The 16598-nt window shown below is 42.0% G+C and overlaps 1 protein-coding gene across 3 annotated transcripts in view; it reads left to right on the forward strand.

Moving 5' to 3' along the window:
* The first annotated feature begins 560 nt into the window (after positions 1-560).
* cops2 (COP9 signalosome subunit 2) overlaps positions 561-16598 on the forward strand; it is a 40365-nt gene continuing 24327 nt past the window's right edge. The window contains exons 1-4 of one of the 3 annotated variants that reach the window (XM_043677411.2): positions 561-767; positions 3743-3856; positions 15521-15598; positions 15874-15999. In XM_043677411.2, coding sequence (XP_043533346.1) covers positions 714-767; positions 3743-3856; positions 15521-15598; positions 15874-15999 — 372 coding nt within the window. In that variant the 5' untranslated portion in view covers positions 561-713. The remainder of the gene's footprint in view (positions 768-3742; positions 3857-15520; positions 15599-15873; positions 16000-16598) is intronic. The other 2 variants (XM_043677415.2, XM_043677413.2) reach the window with 2 other exon arrangements.

Raw genomic sequence — 16598 nt, forward strand, 5'->3', positions numbered from 1 at the left:
TCGGATGCTGAGGCCGAGTGTCCCACTCAATCCCTTCCCCCATCCTCAACTCGGTTTGCTGAGACCGAGTGTCCCACTCAAATCCTTCCCCCATCCTCAACTCGGTTGCTGAGACCGAGTGTCCCACTCAATCCCTTCCCCCATCCTCAACTCGGTTTGCTGAGACCGAGTGTCCCTCTCAATCCCTTCCCCCATCCTCAACTCGGTTGCTGAGGCCGGGTGTCCCACTCAATCCCTTCCCCCACCCTCAGCTCAGTTGCTGAGGCCGGGTGTCCCACTCAATCCCTTCCCCCATCCTCAACTCGGTTGCTGAGACCGAGTGTCCCACTCAATCCCTTCCCCCATCCTCAGATCGGTTTGCTGAGGCCGAGTGTCCCACTCAATCCCTTCCCCCATCCTCAAATCGGTTTGCTGAGGCCGAGTGTCCCACTCAATCCCTTCCCCCACCCTCAGCTCGGTTGCTGAGGCCGAGTGTCCCACTCAATCCCTTCCCCCACCCTCACCTCGGTTTGCTGAGACCGAGTGTCCCACTCAATCTCTTCCCCCCATCCTCAGCCCGGTTTGCTGAGGCTGAGTGTCCCACTGAATCCCTCCCCCCGTCCCTCAGCTCGGTTACTGGGGATTTGTGTCCCATAGAAAAACCTCCCCGGCAGTTCAAATTGGAAACCGCGCGGAATTGTGGGGCTCGTACACAAAAAAAAACTACTTCCAAGATGTCTGACATGGAGGATGACTTTATGTGCGATGATGAGGAAGATTATGACTTGGTATTGGTTTTAATATCATGATTATACATAAGCGATTCGGTCTTTTTGTTTTGTATTGCCCAGAGGTTCTGTTTGCCACGGTTCAGGGTTTTTCCGGTGTAGTTTAAGCCGTGTCCCCGCCTCAGAGTAGGGACATTAGCTGCTGTGAGTGAGCCATCCCGAGCTTTCGACTGTTGGTAGTTGGCAGCGGAGTATCCGTTTGAGCGGAAACCACATTAATTTTATAAGGTTTCAAATGATATTTTTAAAAACAGTTTCACTCCGTCTTATATTTTCGGTCACAGATTCAAGTTGTGTGGTAACCTGACGAAGTGGGCCTAGTAACACTTGGTCAGGTCGAAACACGTTAGGCCTGATCTGTAGAAGTCCACCATTTACAAATCATCCTCTTGTATCCGTTATAAAAGTTCTGTTAAAAATTTAACAAAAATGATAGCTTTTCAGTTATATAGTTCCTAATACAAAAATAGTAAACGGGCGGTTTAGGGCTTCATAATTTGCTTGACATAGTGTGCTAACGCAGTGCAATTATCTGTGAACACTGCGATTGTTTACTTGATTAATGTGGAAATATCTTTATTTCTGCGTGTGAGGTGGGTGTTGCTGGGAAGACCACACTTGTTGCCCATCCCTAATTATCTTAGAACTGAATGGTTTGCTTGGCCACTCCAAAGGGTAGTTAAGAGTCAGCCACATTGCTGAGAGTCTTGAACCATATGAAGGCCAAATTGGGTGAGGACAACACATTCCCTTTCCGAAAGGACGTTAGTGAAACAGATAGGTTTTAACAACAATCTGGGATAGTGGACTAGCTTTATATTCCACATTTATTAAGTTATCTTAAATTCCACCAGCTGTTTGAGGCAAGATACAAACCCATATCCCAAGAGCTTGAGCCTGGGGTTCTGGATTGCAATGGCATTACTAATATGTGACCATCTCCCATTGTTATTGATAATTTTGTAATCAAATTGGGTCACCTCCATTTGTAGTGATAAATGATTAGTTTCATTTATTAAATTTTTGTGTGTGTATATTTAGTTATCTAAGTGTGAGCTTTGAACATTCTTTAAAACTAAAATTATGTGCTGAATACAATTTTTAAAAATTATTCTGAACTGGAAAGAGATGATCAATAAATTGCATTGCAGGGAGGTCAACTGAAATTTTAAACAGAGCTTCAAGATAGCTGAGGAAATTCCTATGCAACCATATTTGCCTACAAATGTCATTCCTGAAGAAGGGCTTATGCCCGAAACGTCGATTCTCCTGTTCCTTGGATGCTGCCTGACCTGCGCTTTTCCAGCAACACATTTTCAGCTCTGATCTCCAGCATCTGCAGCCCTCACTTTCTCCTACAAATGTCATAGTCATAAATGTCTGTAGCGCAGAGAAAGGCCTTTCAGCCCTTTGAGTCTTAGATTGTGTTGTATTTCAAAATAAAGGAAATTAAAACAGTGCAGTAAATACATTAAAAAAGTCATTTCATTTTTAAAATTGTTCACACCTTACAATGATTTGACTTTGTATGTAAAAGGCTTGAAGAACCATGAGAGTTAGTGCAAGAAAAATCTTTTCATGCTTAGCATTCTGTCTTTGTACAAATTAGCCATGTTTTCATTGTAGTCAACCAAGTTTTCCTGTATTTCTATACTGTGGTGGTGTAATCCCAGAGCATGTTCTAGCTTCAGCTAGAAAAACATGTGGGCAAGTGAATAGGCATTCATTGGACTCTTATGGGATGATTTTTCTTGTTACATTTTGTTTGTTTTCTGTTTTATGCCTTAGCAATGCTTGAGGTCATCCAGGGGCTTTGTTAACCTCATGCTATGTGACTAGTATTTTGACATTTGCAAAACAATGTGACATCTTGAGTTCTTTTGTCATAAGAAGTGGCAGTTTAGCAGCACCATTCATGTTCGTACAGCCCAAAGCAATGACATATTCTTTGCTTTCTGCTATTAAACACTTGCTCTTTAAAGAGTGATCTAGTAAAAGATGAAAAAGTAGTCCTGTTTAACATCTGCATTAATAAAGTCTTGGTGCAAACTGGTTCAGGTAGGTATAGATGGAATCTTCATGCAGCCATTATTCATGCAACCAAGTTCTAAAGTGACAATGACAATACCAATCAAATATATAATTATTTATTACCAATTAATTTATAATGCGGTGGTATGTAAAATTAATCTGCAATGTTAACTTTCCAAGTATGGTGACTCTTCATCAGAACTGATTAACTGTTCTGATGAAGAGTCACTGGACTTGAAATGTTAACTCTGCTTTCTTGACTTAGATGCTGATAGATGTGCTGTATTTCTCCAGCAATTCCTGTCTTTGTTTCAACATCCGCCATTCTTGTTTCGTTTTAATCTGCAAGATGTCCTGATTGGTGTGAGGAGCATTTTACTGAACCAGCAGTTTACAGTACTTGTATAAAGACAAACATTTTTATCAGTCCTGCTTTGAGAGTTAATGTACAGATGGAATAATACAGTACAGAAGAGAACCATTTGGCTTATCAAATGTATTCATGTTTTTCAAAGAAAAATCCAGTTAATCTTGCTCTCAACTCATGCCTGCTCCTTTTAAATGTGCTTTCATAGAATTTTCATTTTGTGACATAAAATGTGGAGATTACAGCTGCTGAATCATCAATAAATGTTTAATGGATGAACATTGTGAAGAAGCTGAATTTATCAGTGACAATATAATTGTTAATGTGGTGTATGATTCTGAGGTCCTGTTGTCTGAGGTACTGTCATTAATTCAATGCTCAATTCTTATTGGTGTTCCTGAAGTCACCTTGCACAGGCTACTTGTACATTTACTCAGAAACCAAATCCGTTGTTTTAAATTTTATATGATCAACTATAAAACAAGACATGCTGTAGAAGCATGAAAGTATGCTGAATGACAATAACACTGTTTTTCAGATTTTGGTTCCATCAACTACCTTTTGTTTTAATCAACAGGAGTATTCTGAAGATAGTAACTCCGAGCCGAATGTGGATTTGGAAAATCAGTACTACAATTCCAAAGCATTGAAGGAGGATGATCCTAAAGCAGCACTGAGCAGCTTCCAAAAGGTTCTTTATTGCATGTTATCTAGTGGAATACATGTTATGATAAGATAATATTTTGTTCATATCTTTTCTGAACATACCTTACAAGGGTAGCTTTTTAAAATTTATCTACTAAGGCAATCTAGTTCTCTTAACCTAGACTAGTTCACATGTTAGAAAACAAAAATATGTTATTGAGCCATCAAATCTATGCTGGATTTTTTTTCTCGAGATAAGTCATCAGATATAATCCCAGTCACAATAACTGTTGATAATTCATAAAGTTATTTACCAAAAACTATACAGCCTTCTTTTGTTCTGCAGGTAACCCATTACGTACTTTAACTTACAAACCATTTTAGACATCATTTGTCTTTTGAGAAAAGCCCTTTTACCTCTGAGCATTCTCGCGTGTTAGCCAACATTTACGTTAACCTGAGTCATGGAAACAACCATAAACCCATTACTTTTGACCTGAGCCATATGGATTTCTTCTTTGCAGTAATTTGTTACAACTAGCCCTAGTTAAACAAGATATAATTAAATTTGGTGTTTGCTAAATGAAGTCAAATTGATTAAGTATTGAAAAATAATCCAATCCTACACACTCTTCCTTTTAAAACTAATAAAACCATGAGAAATAGGAGGATTAAACCATTTGATGCTTAAACTTGCTTCACCATTGAACAGCAGGTCTGATTGTACCGCAACTCCATGAGTGTTTGTGAGGAGATGCATGGGAGATAGCGCTCATTCCTGTGACGGCAGGATTTAACATATGGGGAGAGGTTAAATTGATTAGAATTATATTTGCTGAAGTTCAGAATAATGGCAGGGTTTCTCATAGAAATCTATAACATTGTAAAACAGGACAAGACAGATAGATGCAGGAAGGAAGTATCTGATGACAGTGAATCCAGAATCAGGCGTCACAGTTTAAGGACATAGGGAAATTATTTAGGACTGAGATGAAAAGACTTCTTTTCGCCCAGACAGTGGTGACCCTATGGAATTCACTACCACAAAAAGTAGTCAAGGTTAAAACATTGTATGATTTCGAGAAAGAGTTAGATGTGGTATTGGGTCAAGAGCAAACAAAGGGTATAGGTGAAAAACAGGAACATACTGTTGAGTTGGATGATCAACCATGATCATAATAAATGGCTGAACCAGCATTGCTGGTTTTATTTTTCTCTGTCAGTGCGGGCGACACGGTGGCTCAGTGGTTAGCACTGCTGCCTCACAGCTCCAGGGATCCGGGTTCAATTCCCGCCTCGGGCAACTGTCTGTGTGGAGTTTGCATGTTCTCCCTGTGTCTGCGTGGGTATCCTCCGCATGATCTGGTTTCCTCCCACAGTCCAAAGATATGCAAGTTAGGTGAATTGGCCATGCTAAATTGCCCGTAGTGTTGGGTGCAGCGGTAAAATGTAGGGGAATGGGGTCTAGGTGGGTTGCTCTTCAGAGGGTTGGTGTGGACTTGTTGGGCCGAAGGGCCTGTTTCCACACTGTAGGGAGCCTAATCTAATCTAAAAGGCTTAAAGCTTGCAGGGAAAATAAAGACTGACACTAAGAGTTTCTATAGGTTCATGAAGAGAAAGAGATTAGTGAAGACAAATGTAGGTGCCCTACAGACAGAAACTGGGGAAGGTAAAATAGGCGACAAAGAAGTGGCTGAGCAACTGAATACATACTTTGGTTATGCCTTCACAAAAGAGGACACAAATCAGATACCAAAAGTATTGGAGAATGCAAAATTTAGACAGAGGGAAGAACTGAGTAAGATCATTATTAGTAGAGAAATGGTGCTGAGAAAATTGAGGAGATTGAAGGCAGATAAATCCCCAGAGCCTGATAATCTACATCCCAGAGTACAGTACTTAAGGAAGTGGCTCTAGAAATAGTGGAGGCATTGCTGGTCATCTTCCAGGATTCTATCAACTCTGGAAGAGTCCCTGCAGATTGGCAGGTAGTTAATGTTACTCCAATATTCATAAAGGGAGGCAGAGAGAAACTAGGGAATTATAGACCAATAAGCCTAACATCGCTAGTGGGGAAAATTCTCGAATCTGTTATCAAAGACATTATAGCAAAACATTTAGAAAGCAATGGCAGAATCAGACAGAGTCAGCATGGATTTATGAGGGGGAAATCATGCTTGACAAATATGTTGAAATTCTATGAAGATGTAACTAGTAGAGTTGACAAGGGGGAGCCAATCGGTGTTGAGTATTTGGACTTTCTGAACGTGTTTAACAAAATCCCACATAAGAAATTATTGTGTAAGATTAAAGCACATGGGATTAGGGAAAGCACATGGGATTAGGGAAAGTGTATTGAGATGGATACAAAACTGATTGGCAGAGAGGAAGCAAAGAATAGGAATTACTGGAATCCTTTTCAAATTGACTGGCAGTGACTAGTGGGGTACCACAGGGGTCGGTGCTTGGAACCCAGCTATTCACAATATATATGAATGATATGCATGAGGGAACAAAATATAACATCTCAAAGTTTGCAGATGATACCAAGATTGATTGGGAGGATGAACAGTGACGAGGATGCAGAGATGCTTCAGCATGATCTGGACAAGTTGGGTGAGTGAGGAAATCAGTGGCAGATGCAGTATAATTTGGAAGCAAAAACAAGAAGGCAGATGACTAGCTGAATGGCTATGAGTTGGCAGAGGGGAGTGTGCAATGGGACCTGGGTGTCTTTGTGCACCAGTTGCTGAAGGTAGGCATGCAATTGCAGCAGGTGGTAAAGAAGGCAAATGGTATGTTGTCCTTCATTGTGAAAGGTTTTGTGTCCAGGAGCAGGGACATGTTGTTGCAGTTATTCAGAGCCTTGGTGAGGCTATACCTAGAATATTGTGTGCAGTATTGGGCTCCTTTTCTGAGGAAGGATGCTCTTGCCGTCGGGCGTGCAGTGAAGGTTTACCAGGTTGATTATAGGAATGGTAGGGCTGATGTATGGAGAGAGATTGATGAGGTCATGATTGTTTTCGCTGGACTTTAGACAAGTGAGGGGGGAATCTCATAGAGACTTAAAAATTTCTAACACGACGAGGCAGGGTAAATGCAGGGAGGATGTTCTCAATGGTGGGTGCGTCCAGAACTGAGGTCATACTCTGAGGATTCTGGGTGGACCATTTAGGATGGAGGTGAGACATTTCTTCATCCAAAGAATGGTGGGCCTTTGGAATTCATTACCACAAGAAATAGTTGATCCCAAAACATTGAATGTATTCAAGGGCGGCTAAGTATAGCACTTGGGGCCAAAAGTTATGGGGAGAAAGCAGGATTAGGCTATTGAGTTGGACAATCAGCCAAGGTCGTGATGAATGGCGGAGCAGGCTCAAAGGGCCAAAAGGCTACCTCCTGCTGCTACCTTCAATATTCCTATGTAAAGTGCTCAATGACCTACTCTGCTCCAATTTTTTTTACATTTCCAGCCTGTTTCCCATAACTCTAAAATCCCTAGTGGATCAAATATTTATCAATGTCTGCCTCCACTAATCCTAGGTTAGAGAATTTTAAAAGATTAATAACCAATTATTTTCTTCTGTCTTCAATGGGAGACCCTTTGAAACTGTCCTCCTAGTTCAGATCTCTTCCATGAGAGGAAAGATCTTTCAGCAACTACCATGTCAAGCCTGTTTAGAATCAGTATATTTCAGTGCGCTCACCTCTCAGTCTTCTAAACTCCAACGTATATATGTTTTTTGGTATTCCTTTTTATCAAGCAATTATCTGCAAAAGAAATCGTGGGCTTTGCAACTGTTTATGAAAAATAATTGCACAACATAAACAGATTTTTGATAATTTTTCTTTTATTTCTATGGTTATCTTGAATTTGTGTCCTTACATTTCCATTTACGTATCCAGTGTTCACATTCTTTAATTAGTTAGCTTACTGCAACCCTTCCTCACCTGGAACACCTCAATTAGGTCATTCTTTCATACGTTTCCCATCATTGAATAAAGCCCCAAATTCTCAACTCTTAATAACATCCTTCTCAATTACAACTGAATCTTTTTGTTTGCATTTATCTCTTTGTTGAATATGGTGTCTCTAGTACAAAGGCCTTTTTTTAATATCCTTATCCATTTGTCCAGGGAACACTAATAATAATCTGCAAATTAAGGTCCCTCAAGTCCGTTTAAATGATATTATTTGGTTTTTTCAATCTATTTCATTTTATGGCATAAAAATAGCTCCTTTAACTATGTCCCACTGCAGTCTTTCACTGTCCTCATAATGATTGCTGTATCTCCTTCCCACGTGGCCTTACCTTTCCATTCTCCAATCAATGTTTTCTTCTAAGGAGTACACTTAAAACAATGCAAGTTGGCACTATATTGTACTTCAACCACATTTTGGAAAATATTATGTACCAGGAAATGATATGTAGATCAGTCCATATTTATTTATTTTGCTGTTTTTAATTTGTACTTTTTAACAGTTGATAATGATTCAGTTAACAACCCAAAATGTTGATTCAGAATTTGTAGTTTTAAGCATAGAATCCCTACAGTGTAGAAACAGGTCATTTGGCCCAGTAAATCCACACGACCCACCAAAGAGTTACCCACCCAGACCCATTCCCCTACTATCCTATATTTACCCCTGACTGATGCACCTAACCTACACATCCCTGAACACTATGGGCAATTTAGCATGGCCAATTCACCTAAACTGCACATTTTTGGATTGTGGGAGGAAACCGGAGCCCCCAGAGGAAACCCACGCAGACACGGGGAGAATGTCCAAACTCCACACAGACAGTTGCCCGAGGCTAGAATTGAACCCGGGCTCCTGACGCTGTGAAGTAGCAGTGCTAACGACTGTGCCGCCCAAATCAAAGTCTTCAAGATTTTAACATAAAAAGACAGGGTAGATAATGATGGCAAAGCTGTTAACATTTACTGGCTTATGCATAAAATAGACATAAGCTTCTGTCATCTGCACGCACTCAGTTATACTCAGAAATCAGTACTTACTGCTTGTGATATTCTGTTACACAGAGTGTACTGTTGTGTTCTACTTTTTAAACATTAGGCATAAAAACAATCGAAAAGATTAAAATTGTTCAATGTGTTGTGATTGACCTTTTTTAAAACCGCCTTCTAAGTCATTATTATTGCTGCAAAATCTCTTCAGCGCTGAAATACTAAATTTACGAATGTGGAGTGTCATTCTGTAAAACATTTTAAAACTTTTGTCTTTCAAACTTTATTTATGGGATTTTTGCATCCACTTAATGCCATCTGTAGGTCCCAATTTTAGTTTTGTTTTTTGGAAATTAAAATTAATAAATTACATTCCATGCTTTTTAATCTGGTTTATCTTCAGTCTAGAGGAGAAAGTGAGGACTGCAGATGCTGGAGATCAGAGCTGAAAAATGTGTTGCTGGAAAGCGCAGCAGGTCAGGCAGCATCCATGGAGCAGGAGAATCCTGCTTTTCCAGCAACATATTTTTTATCTTCAGTCTGCCTGATTGGCTACTTCATGACATGACTGTTGTTGGATGGCATTTTACTCCCTATAATTAATGGCAAGTGCAAAATCATGTTGGAATTCTACACTGACCACTATTCTGGGCCATTATTTATGATTATTTTATTGTTGTTTGCTTGCTTTCCCAATGTTAATTGTGACTTGTAATTTCTGATCATCGAATTTCAAATTCAGTTTGATTTTTGTGCTGGATTTGCTTTTGGCCAAATTTTTTTTTAAATGGTAATTACTGTATACAGGCTATTAGCATTTTGTAAGTCTTTCAGATGAATTCATAGGAGAAAGTGAGGTCTGCAGATGCTGGAGATCAGAGACGGAAATGTGTTGCTGGAAAAGCGCAGCAGGTCAGGCAGCATCTAGGGAACAGGAGAATCGACGTTTCGGGCATTAGCCCTTCTTCAGGAATCAGATGAATTCATAGTCCTGTTCGGAAATTTTATTTTTAATAAATGTACAGTAATTGCTGTTTTTTCTGTTGAAGATTTCTTAACTCTTCTTTAAACTTCTGTGGAAGTTATTGTGGGATGTAAAGCCAGCACTTATTGCCTAATCCCTAATTACCCCTTGAAGTGAGGGGCTTGTTAGGTCATTCCAGAGGGCAGTTCAGAGTCAACCACATTTGTGTGTCTGGGCTCACATCCAGGCCAGTTCAAGTTAAGATGGAAAATTTCTTTCCAAAAGATCATTAGTGAACCAGGTGGGTTTTTATAACAATTTGTGATAGTTGTTGTTGTCACCATTACTGAGGTTAGTTTACATTGTCATCAACCATGGTCAGATTTAAATGGACGTTCTGTCTTGCTCAAACATTCCATGCACAAAAATCAGCGTGCTGATGCATTGGCTTCGCATCCACGAGCTGCTGTCATGCACAGGCCTCAGAGGGTCATGCTGCAGAAGAAATGATAAAAGGGAACGTTAATTTGATCCTGTATCCCCACAGGATTAACGTGGCCTCTGGCTGACTCGCTTGATAATATTACCACTTTACCACCATCTCCCCATTGTTAATTAATTTTTCCTTGTCAGCAATTTTCCTAAAATTAATTGAGAATTTACACACTTAGTCAAATGATAGCTGATTAGATTTAAAAGTGTTTTGTGAAGTCTTGCTCAGTATTCACATTTTCAAAACAGCTAATAACTTACTATTGACAAGCTGCTTGCTTAGCACCGTGTTGTAATTGGTTAATGTTAACAAGCTTGTATAATTATAAATGTAGAAAGGTTATTTTATATTTCAGTCTTTAAAAATTGTCTTTGTTCTGTTCTGACATGAAATCGTGGATGAATGTATAATTCACAGAAAACTCCCCATATGTTGATGTTCATTTGCTGTATCAGAAATGTTACCTACAGATAGTTCTCCTATAACATGGTCATTGTGTTTCTGTGCAGTGTTGTTATAGAAAATCGTGCAATAGAAGTAATGGGGCCTATGGAAAAAACTGGGTTAGGGACTCCAGTTTAATGAACCTTCCATTCCTAGTCAGTTACAGGAATGTCAAGTTGTTACAAGCGAAGTTTCCCAATGTATTGTTGTATTCCCAACTCCTCGTGGACTTTATCCAGGATTTGTGTCTCTTCCATTAAACTTTATAAAATTTCCAGAAGTGTTTTTGACACAAGTAAAATGTCTTTTTTTTGAGGTGCTGTCTAAAGTACTGGGATGGTGTGAACAGCTGGAGGTTTTGATTGGTCTTGGGCTTTGGAGAGAATGAGGGGTTGAGACAGTCAGATATCCCCCCTCCCCAAAATAAAAATTGGAGATCGGGTGAACTTGGATCAGGCATAACTTGGGATGGGTAGGATGGGAAGAGATGAGGGTGGCCAGTAGTCCGTCCTTAATTTCACACCTTATGCGCGCGCACGCACGCACACACCCTCTCTTGTAAAATCGCCATGTGTTGAAGCTTCAGATAGCCAGCAACTGAGCCTCTGCTTAACAAAAGGCCCTGCTTATCCTCCAACACTCGCTGGACATGACTGTATTTGCATCTTCTTTTTCTCCTCCCTCGCCCTCACTCTTGCTCTCCATCTCTCCATGTGGTGTCAAAATTGTGTCACGGAGAAAGTAAGGACTGCAGATGCTGGAGAGTCAGAGTCCGAGAGGGTGACATTGGAAAAGCACAGAAGTCAGGCAGCATCTGAGGAGCAGGAAAGTCTTCATCAGGAATGTGGGGGGAGAGGGAGTGATGCAGGGTGCAGGGCAGAGGGCTGAGAGATAAAGAGAAGTTTGAGGGTGAGGTTGGGGCAAGGGAGTTGGAAAGGTGATAGGTGGTGCTAGTGAGGGTTATTCTGTTAGGTCGGTGGTGGGGGTGGAGTGGATAGGTCAGAGGATGATAGAAAGGTCAAGAGGGCAGTGTCGTGTTGGAGGAGTGCATCTGGGATGAGATGGGGTGAGGGAAGATTTGGAAACTAGTGACGTTGATGTTGATGCCATGTGATTTGAAGGGTCCCAAGGCAGAAGATGAGGCATTTTTTCTTCAATTGTCGGGTGGCTTGGATTTGGCGGTGGAGGTGACCCAGGACTTCATGTCCTTAGGGGGGAGTGGGAGGGGGTGTTGAAGTGGTCAGCCATAGGGCGATGGGTGTGTTTGGTGTGCATGTCCCAGAGATGTTGACTGAAGTGCTTCACGCATTGGTGTCCTGTCTCCCCGATGTAGAGGAGACCACAGCGAGAGCAATGAACATAGTACATGAGGTGAGTGGAGGTGCAGGAAAATCTATGCTGGATATGAAAAGATCCTTTGGGCCCTTGGTTGGAGGTGAGGGAAGAGCTGTGAGCGCAAGTTTTATACAGGAGTTCTCCAGAGACATTACCAATCACATGACTGTCCTCACTTCAAGGACAGTGTCCACCTCTAATCTCAACTCCAGCTCTACACCAGTCCCCAGACCTGTCAAGTTTTTACCATTCCCCCAGATCTCCCTCTCACTTCAATAAAAGTCTCACCTTCATCCCAGTATGCTCCCAGGTCAACAAATTCCGCACGTGCTACGACATTGAACTTGTCTTTCACCCCCTCCATCTCTTTTTCAATTGTGACTCCCACCCACCCTCTGACGACCCCTTCTCCCGTCTCCAAAATAGTCCATCGTCTTGGACACCCCATGTGGGCTGCTTACACACCCTCAACTTCTATCTCCAACTGCCACAGTGACATTGACTGCCTCAAACTGTCCTCTCCTCTCACTCACTCCAACCTCTCACTCTTGCAACACGCAGCCCTCACTCCCTCCACTCCAACCCCAACCTCACCATTAAACCTTCAGACAAGAGGGGGCACAGTGGTGGTTTGGCGCACTGACCTCGACATCACTGAAGACGGGCACCAACTCAGGACACCTCCTCCTACTGCCCCCTCAACTATGATCTCACCTCCCATCACCAAACCATCATCTCCCTCATGTCATAACCTCATCACCTCAGGGGGTCTCCCATCTACAGCCTCCAAACTCATAGTTCCACCACCCCGCACTGTCCGGTTCTACTTCTGACCCAAAATCCACAAACCTGACTGTCCCAGTCGACCTGTTGCCTCCATCTGCCCCAACGAACATATCTCCTGCTATCTCAATACTGTCCCGTCCCCCTTTGTCCAGGAACTTCCCACATCCCTCTATCTCCTCCATGACATTTGTTTCCCTGGCCCCCAACGCGTCATCCTCACCATGGACATGCAATCCCTATACATGGCCATCAGCCATGGCGAAGGCCTCCAACCCTCCTTTCCTTTCTCTCCTGCTGACCCAACCAGTACCCCTCCACCGATGCACTCATTCAATAGGTAGAACTGATCCTCACCCCCAACAACTTCTCCATCAAATCATCCCACTTCCTTCAGATCAAAGGGACCATGGGCACCCATACGGGCCCCAGCTATGTCTGCCTCTTCATAGGATATGTGGAACAGTCAATCGTCTGCAGTTACACTGGCACAACCCCCCCCCCCCCCCCCCCGCCCGCCAACCTTTTCCTCCACTACATTGATGACTGTATTAGCACCACCTCGTGCTCCCATGAGGAGGTTGAACACTTCATAATTTTCATGAACACCTTCCACCCTGATCCCAAGTTCACCTGGACAATCTCGGACACCTCCCTCCCCTTCCTGGGCCTGTTAGTCTCTATTTCTGGCGACCAATCAACACAGACATCTATTTCAAATTCACTAACTCCCACGGCTACCTGGACCCCACCCCGCCCCGTAAAAAACGTAATCCCTTATTCTCAATTCTTCTGGCTGCACCATATCTGCTCCGAGGAGGAACAATTCCATTTAGTACCTCCCAGATGGACTCCTATTTCAAGGACTGCAATTTCCCCTCCCACGTGATCAACAATGCCCTCCAGCGCGTACCAACCATTTCCTGCACCTCTGCCTTTGAACCCCACACTTCCAACCTCAACAAGGATAGAACCCCCCTCGATCCTCACCTTCCACCCACTAATCTCCAAATACAGCGCATTATCCTCCGCCATTTCTGCCATTTACAATCAGACGTCACTAGAGATATATTTCCCTCCACAACCCCATCTGTGTTCTGCAGAGACCATTCCCTCTATTACTCCCCCATTAGGTCCATGCCCTCCAACAACCCACCCTCCAGTCCTGGCACCTTCCCTTACTGCCACAAGAGGTGTAAACCTACAGCCACCTGGACTGCACCACCTTCCACTCCTGTAAAAGCATTATCCCTTACTCCCAGTTCCTCCACCTCTGCTATGTCTGTTCCCAGGTGGAGCGAGCAGTTCCACTCAGGACATCCCAGATGGCCTCCTGTTTCATTAACCACAGTTTCCCCTCCCATGTGATCAACAATGCCCACCAGTGGTTCTCCTCCACTTCCTGTACCTCTACCATTGAACCTCACAACAAGGATAGATTCCCCCCACTCCAGTCCTCATCTTTCACCCCACTAACCTCCAGATACAAAGAATTATCCTCCGCCATTTCTGCCACCAACAATCAGTCCCCACCATCAGAGATATATTTCCCTCCCCACTCATATCTGTGTTCCACAGAGACCATTCCCTCCAGGACTCCCTCATTAGGTACTTGCCCCCCTTCATTCCCAGCACCTTCCCCTGCCACTGCTAGAATGTGTAAAACCTGCATCTTCACCCGCCCCCCCACCTCTGTCCAAGGCCCCAAAGGATCTTTTCATATCCAGCAGAGATTTTCCTGCACATCCACCCACCTTATCTACTATGTCCATTGCTCTCGATATGGTCTCCTCAACATTGGAGAAACAGGACACCAACTCTCGGAGCGTTTTAGGCAACATCTCTGGGACATGCGCACCAAACAAGCCCATCGCCCTGTGGTTGACCACGCCAACTCCCCCTCCCACTCCCCCAAGGACATGCAAGTCCTCGACCACCTCTACTGCCAAATCCAAGCCACCTGACAACTGGAAGAATGTCTCATTTTCCATATTGGGGCACTTAACCCACACGGCATCAACATTAACTTCACTTTCCAAATCTGCTGTTTTTCCCCCCTCACCTTATCCCAGGTCCACCCCTCCAACTCAGCACTGCCCTCTTGACCTCTCCTAACTGTCCATCTTCCTTCCACCTATCTGCTCCACCCTCCCCACCAACCTATCACAATTAGCCCCACCTACATCCAACTGTCACCTTCCCAGCTACCTCCCCTGACCCCATCAGCCCCAACCCCACTCTCCTGTTTATCCCTCAGCCCAGTCTTCCCACCCCTCCCCCACATTCCTGATGAAGGGCTTATGCCCAAAACATTGACTCTCCTGCTCCTTGGATACTGCCTGACCTGCTGTGCTTTTCCAGTGCCACACTTTTCAACTCCCACAATTGCTTCATGCCAAAGCTAAACCCATAGTGCATAGACATGCATAGTCTGCTGAATGGAGATTACAATAAAGTAATATATTTGACATTTTTACAGACAAACACTTAGTTCACCATAAATGCACATCTTGCACTTCACTGTACAAGCTTCAAAATATTTTGAGTATTCAACTCTGCACTTGATGAAGACAGCTCACTTTTTAAAATAATACACTAAACAACTGGCATTTCTATTTAGTTAATTTTGTGATGCAAGAATTGCAGAATAACGATTTGAAAAATAAGTAGCTATCTTTGACACGTAAGCAATAGAAATATTTAGATTTCTTTTCCCACAGGTATTGGAACTAGAAGGTGAAAAGGGAGAATGGGGATTTAAAGCACTCAAACAAATGATTAAAATCAACTTTAAGTTGGTAAGAACATTGATTGTAATGTTACTTGGAACTATCATGGAAACTTCTTCTAGTCATGCTAATTGTATTTTAAAGATAAAGTAATTTCTCTTTAAATATGAAAGTGCTAAAATAATTGATATATTCATTAAATTGCCTTTATTTCATTGCTTAATGTATTTCTTTGGATTACTTGTTTCTTTGTATCTGACTGCTTAAATAATTATTACATGTAGTTTCTAATGTAATTTCCAATTAAAGTCACAAATAGAAAATGATTGAGCACTGTACTATAGGGTAACTATCCAGAAATGATGAACCGATATAAACAGCTGCTAACATACATCCGGAGTGCAGTCACAAGGAATTATTCAGAAAAATCCATCAATTCCATCCTTGATTATATATCCACTTCTAAACAGGTATGCATTTGAAACTGATCTGCTGAAACTTTGTTATTGGTTTTGATATTGAACTTGTTGTTTTATAATTGTACATTTAGGTCATTTTCTGCCACAGTTATGGAAGAAATTGTGAAAAATCAGTAGAATTTAAATATGTTTAAATATAAATATTAAATGCAAATCTTCAGTCGATTCTCCTTTCAAGCAATGAATGCAAAAACATTCTTGAATGCACTTAGCACCTTTATACATTGGGTCTGTAAAATTGGCAGTCAATGTTTGCATCACTTCTTATAACTGGACAATGGTAAGTGGGGAATGGCCATAACGTGAAGTTATTTGAGAGAAGGAGAAAAAATTTTAAAAGATTCTCCATGTATGTTTGCCATAATCTGCATAAGCTTCAAAATAAATAAATTGGGTCCGGAATTCAATGATTTAACTATAAAATGCCTTTCATCCAAAGGAAAAATCCCAAGGCACTACACAAAAGTATAATTGGACAAAAAATAAAACTACCAAACCAAAGAAAGCTGTATTAGGAGGTGTCAGCAGAGGTAAAACAAACAAATGGGTGTTAAAGCAGGAGCATGAAGTGAAGAGGGATTTCAAGACTG

The sequence above is a fragment of the Chiloscyllium plagiosum genome, unplaced genomic scaffold (genome assembly GCF_037043375.1).
Source record: "Chiloscyllium plagiosum isolate Xiang-an unplaced genomic scaffold, Cpla_swu_hap1 HiC_scaffold_39, whole genome shotgun sequence".
Lineage (NCBI taxonomy): Eukaryota > Metazoa > Chordata > Chondrichthyes > Orectolobiformes > Hemiscylliidae > Chiloscyllium > Chiloscyllium plagiosum.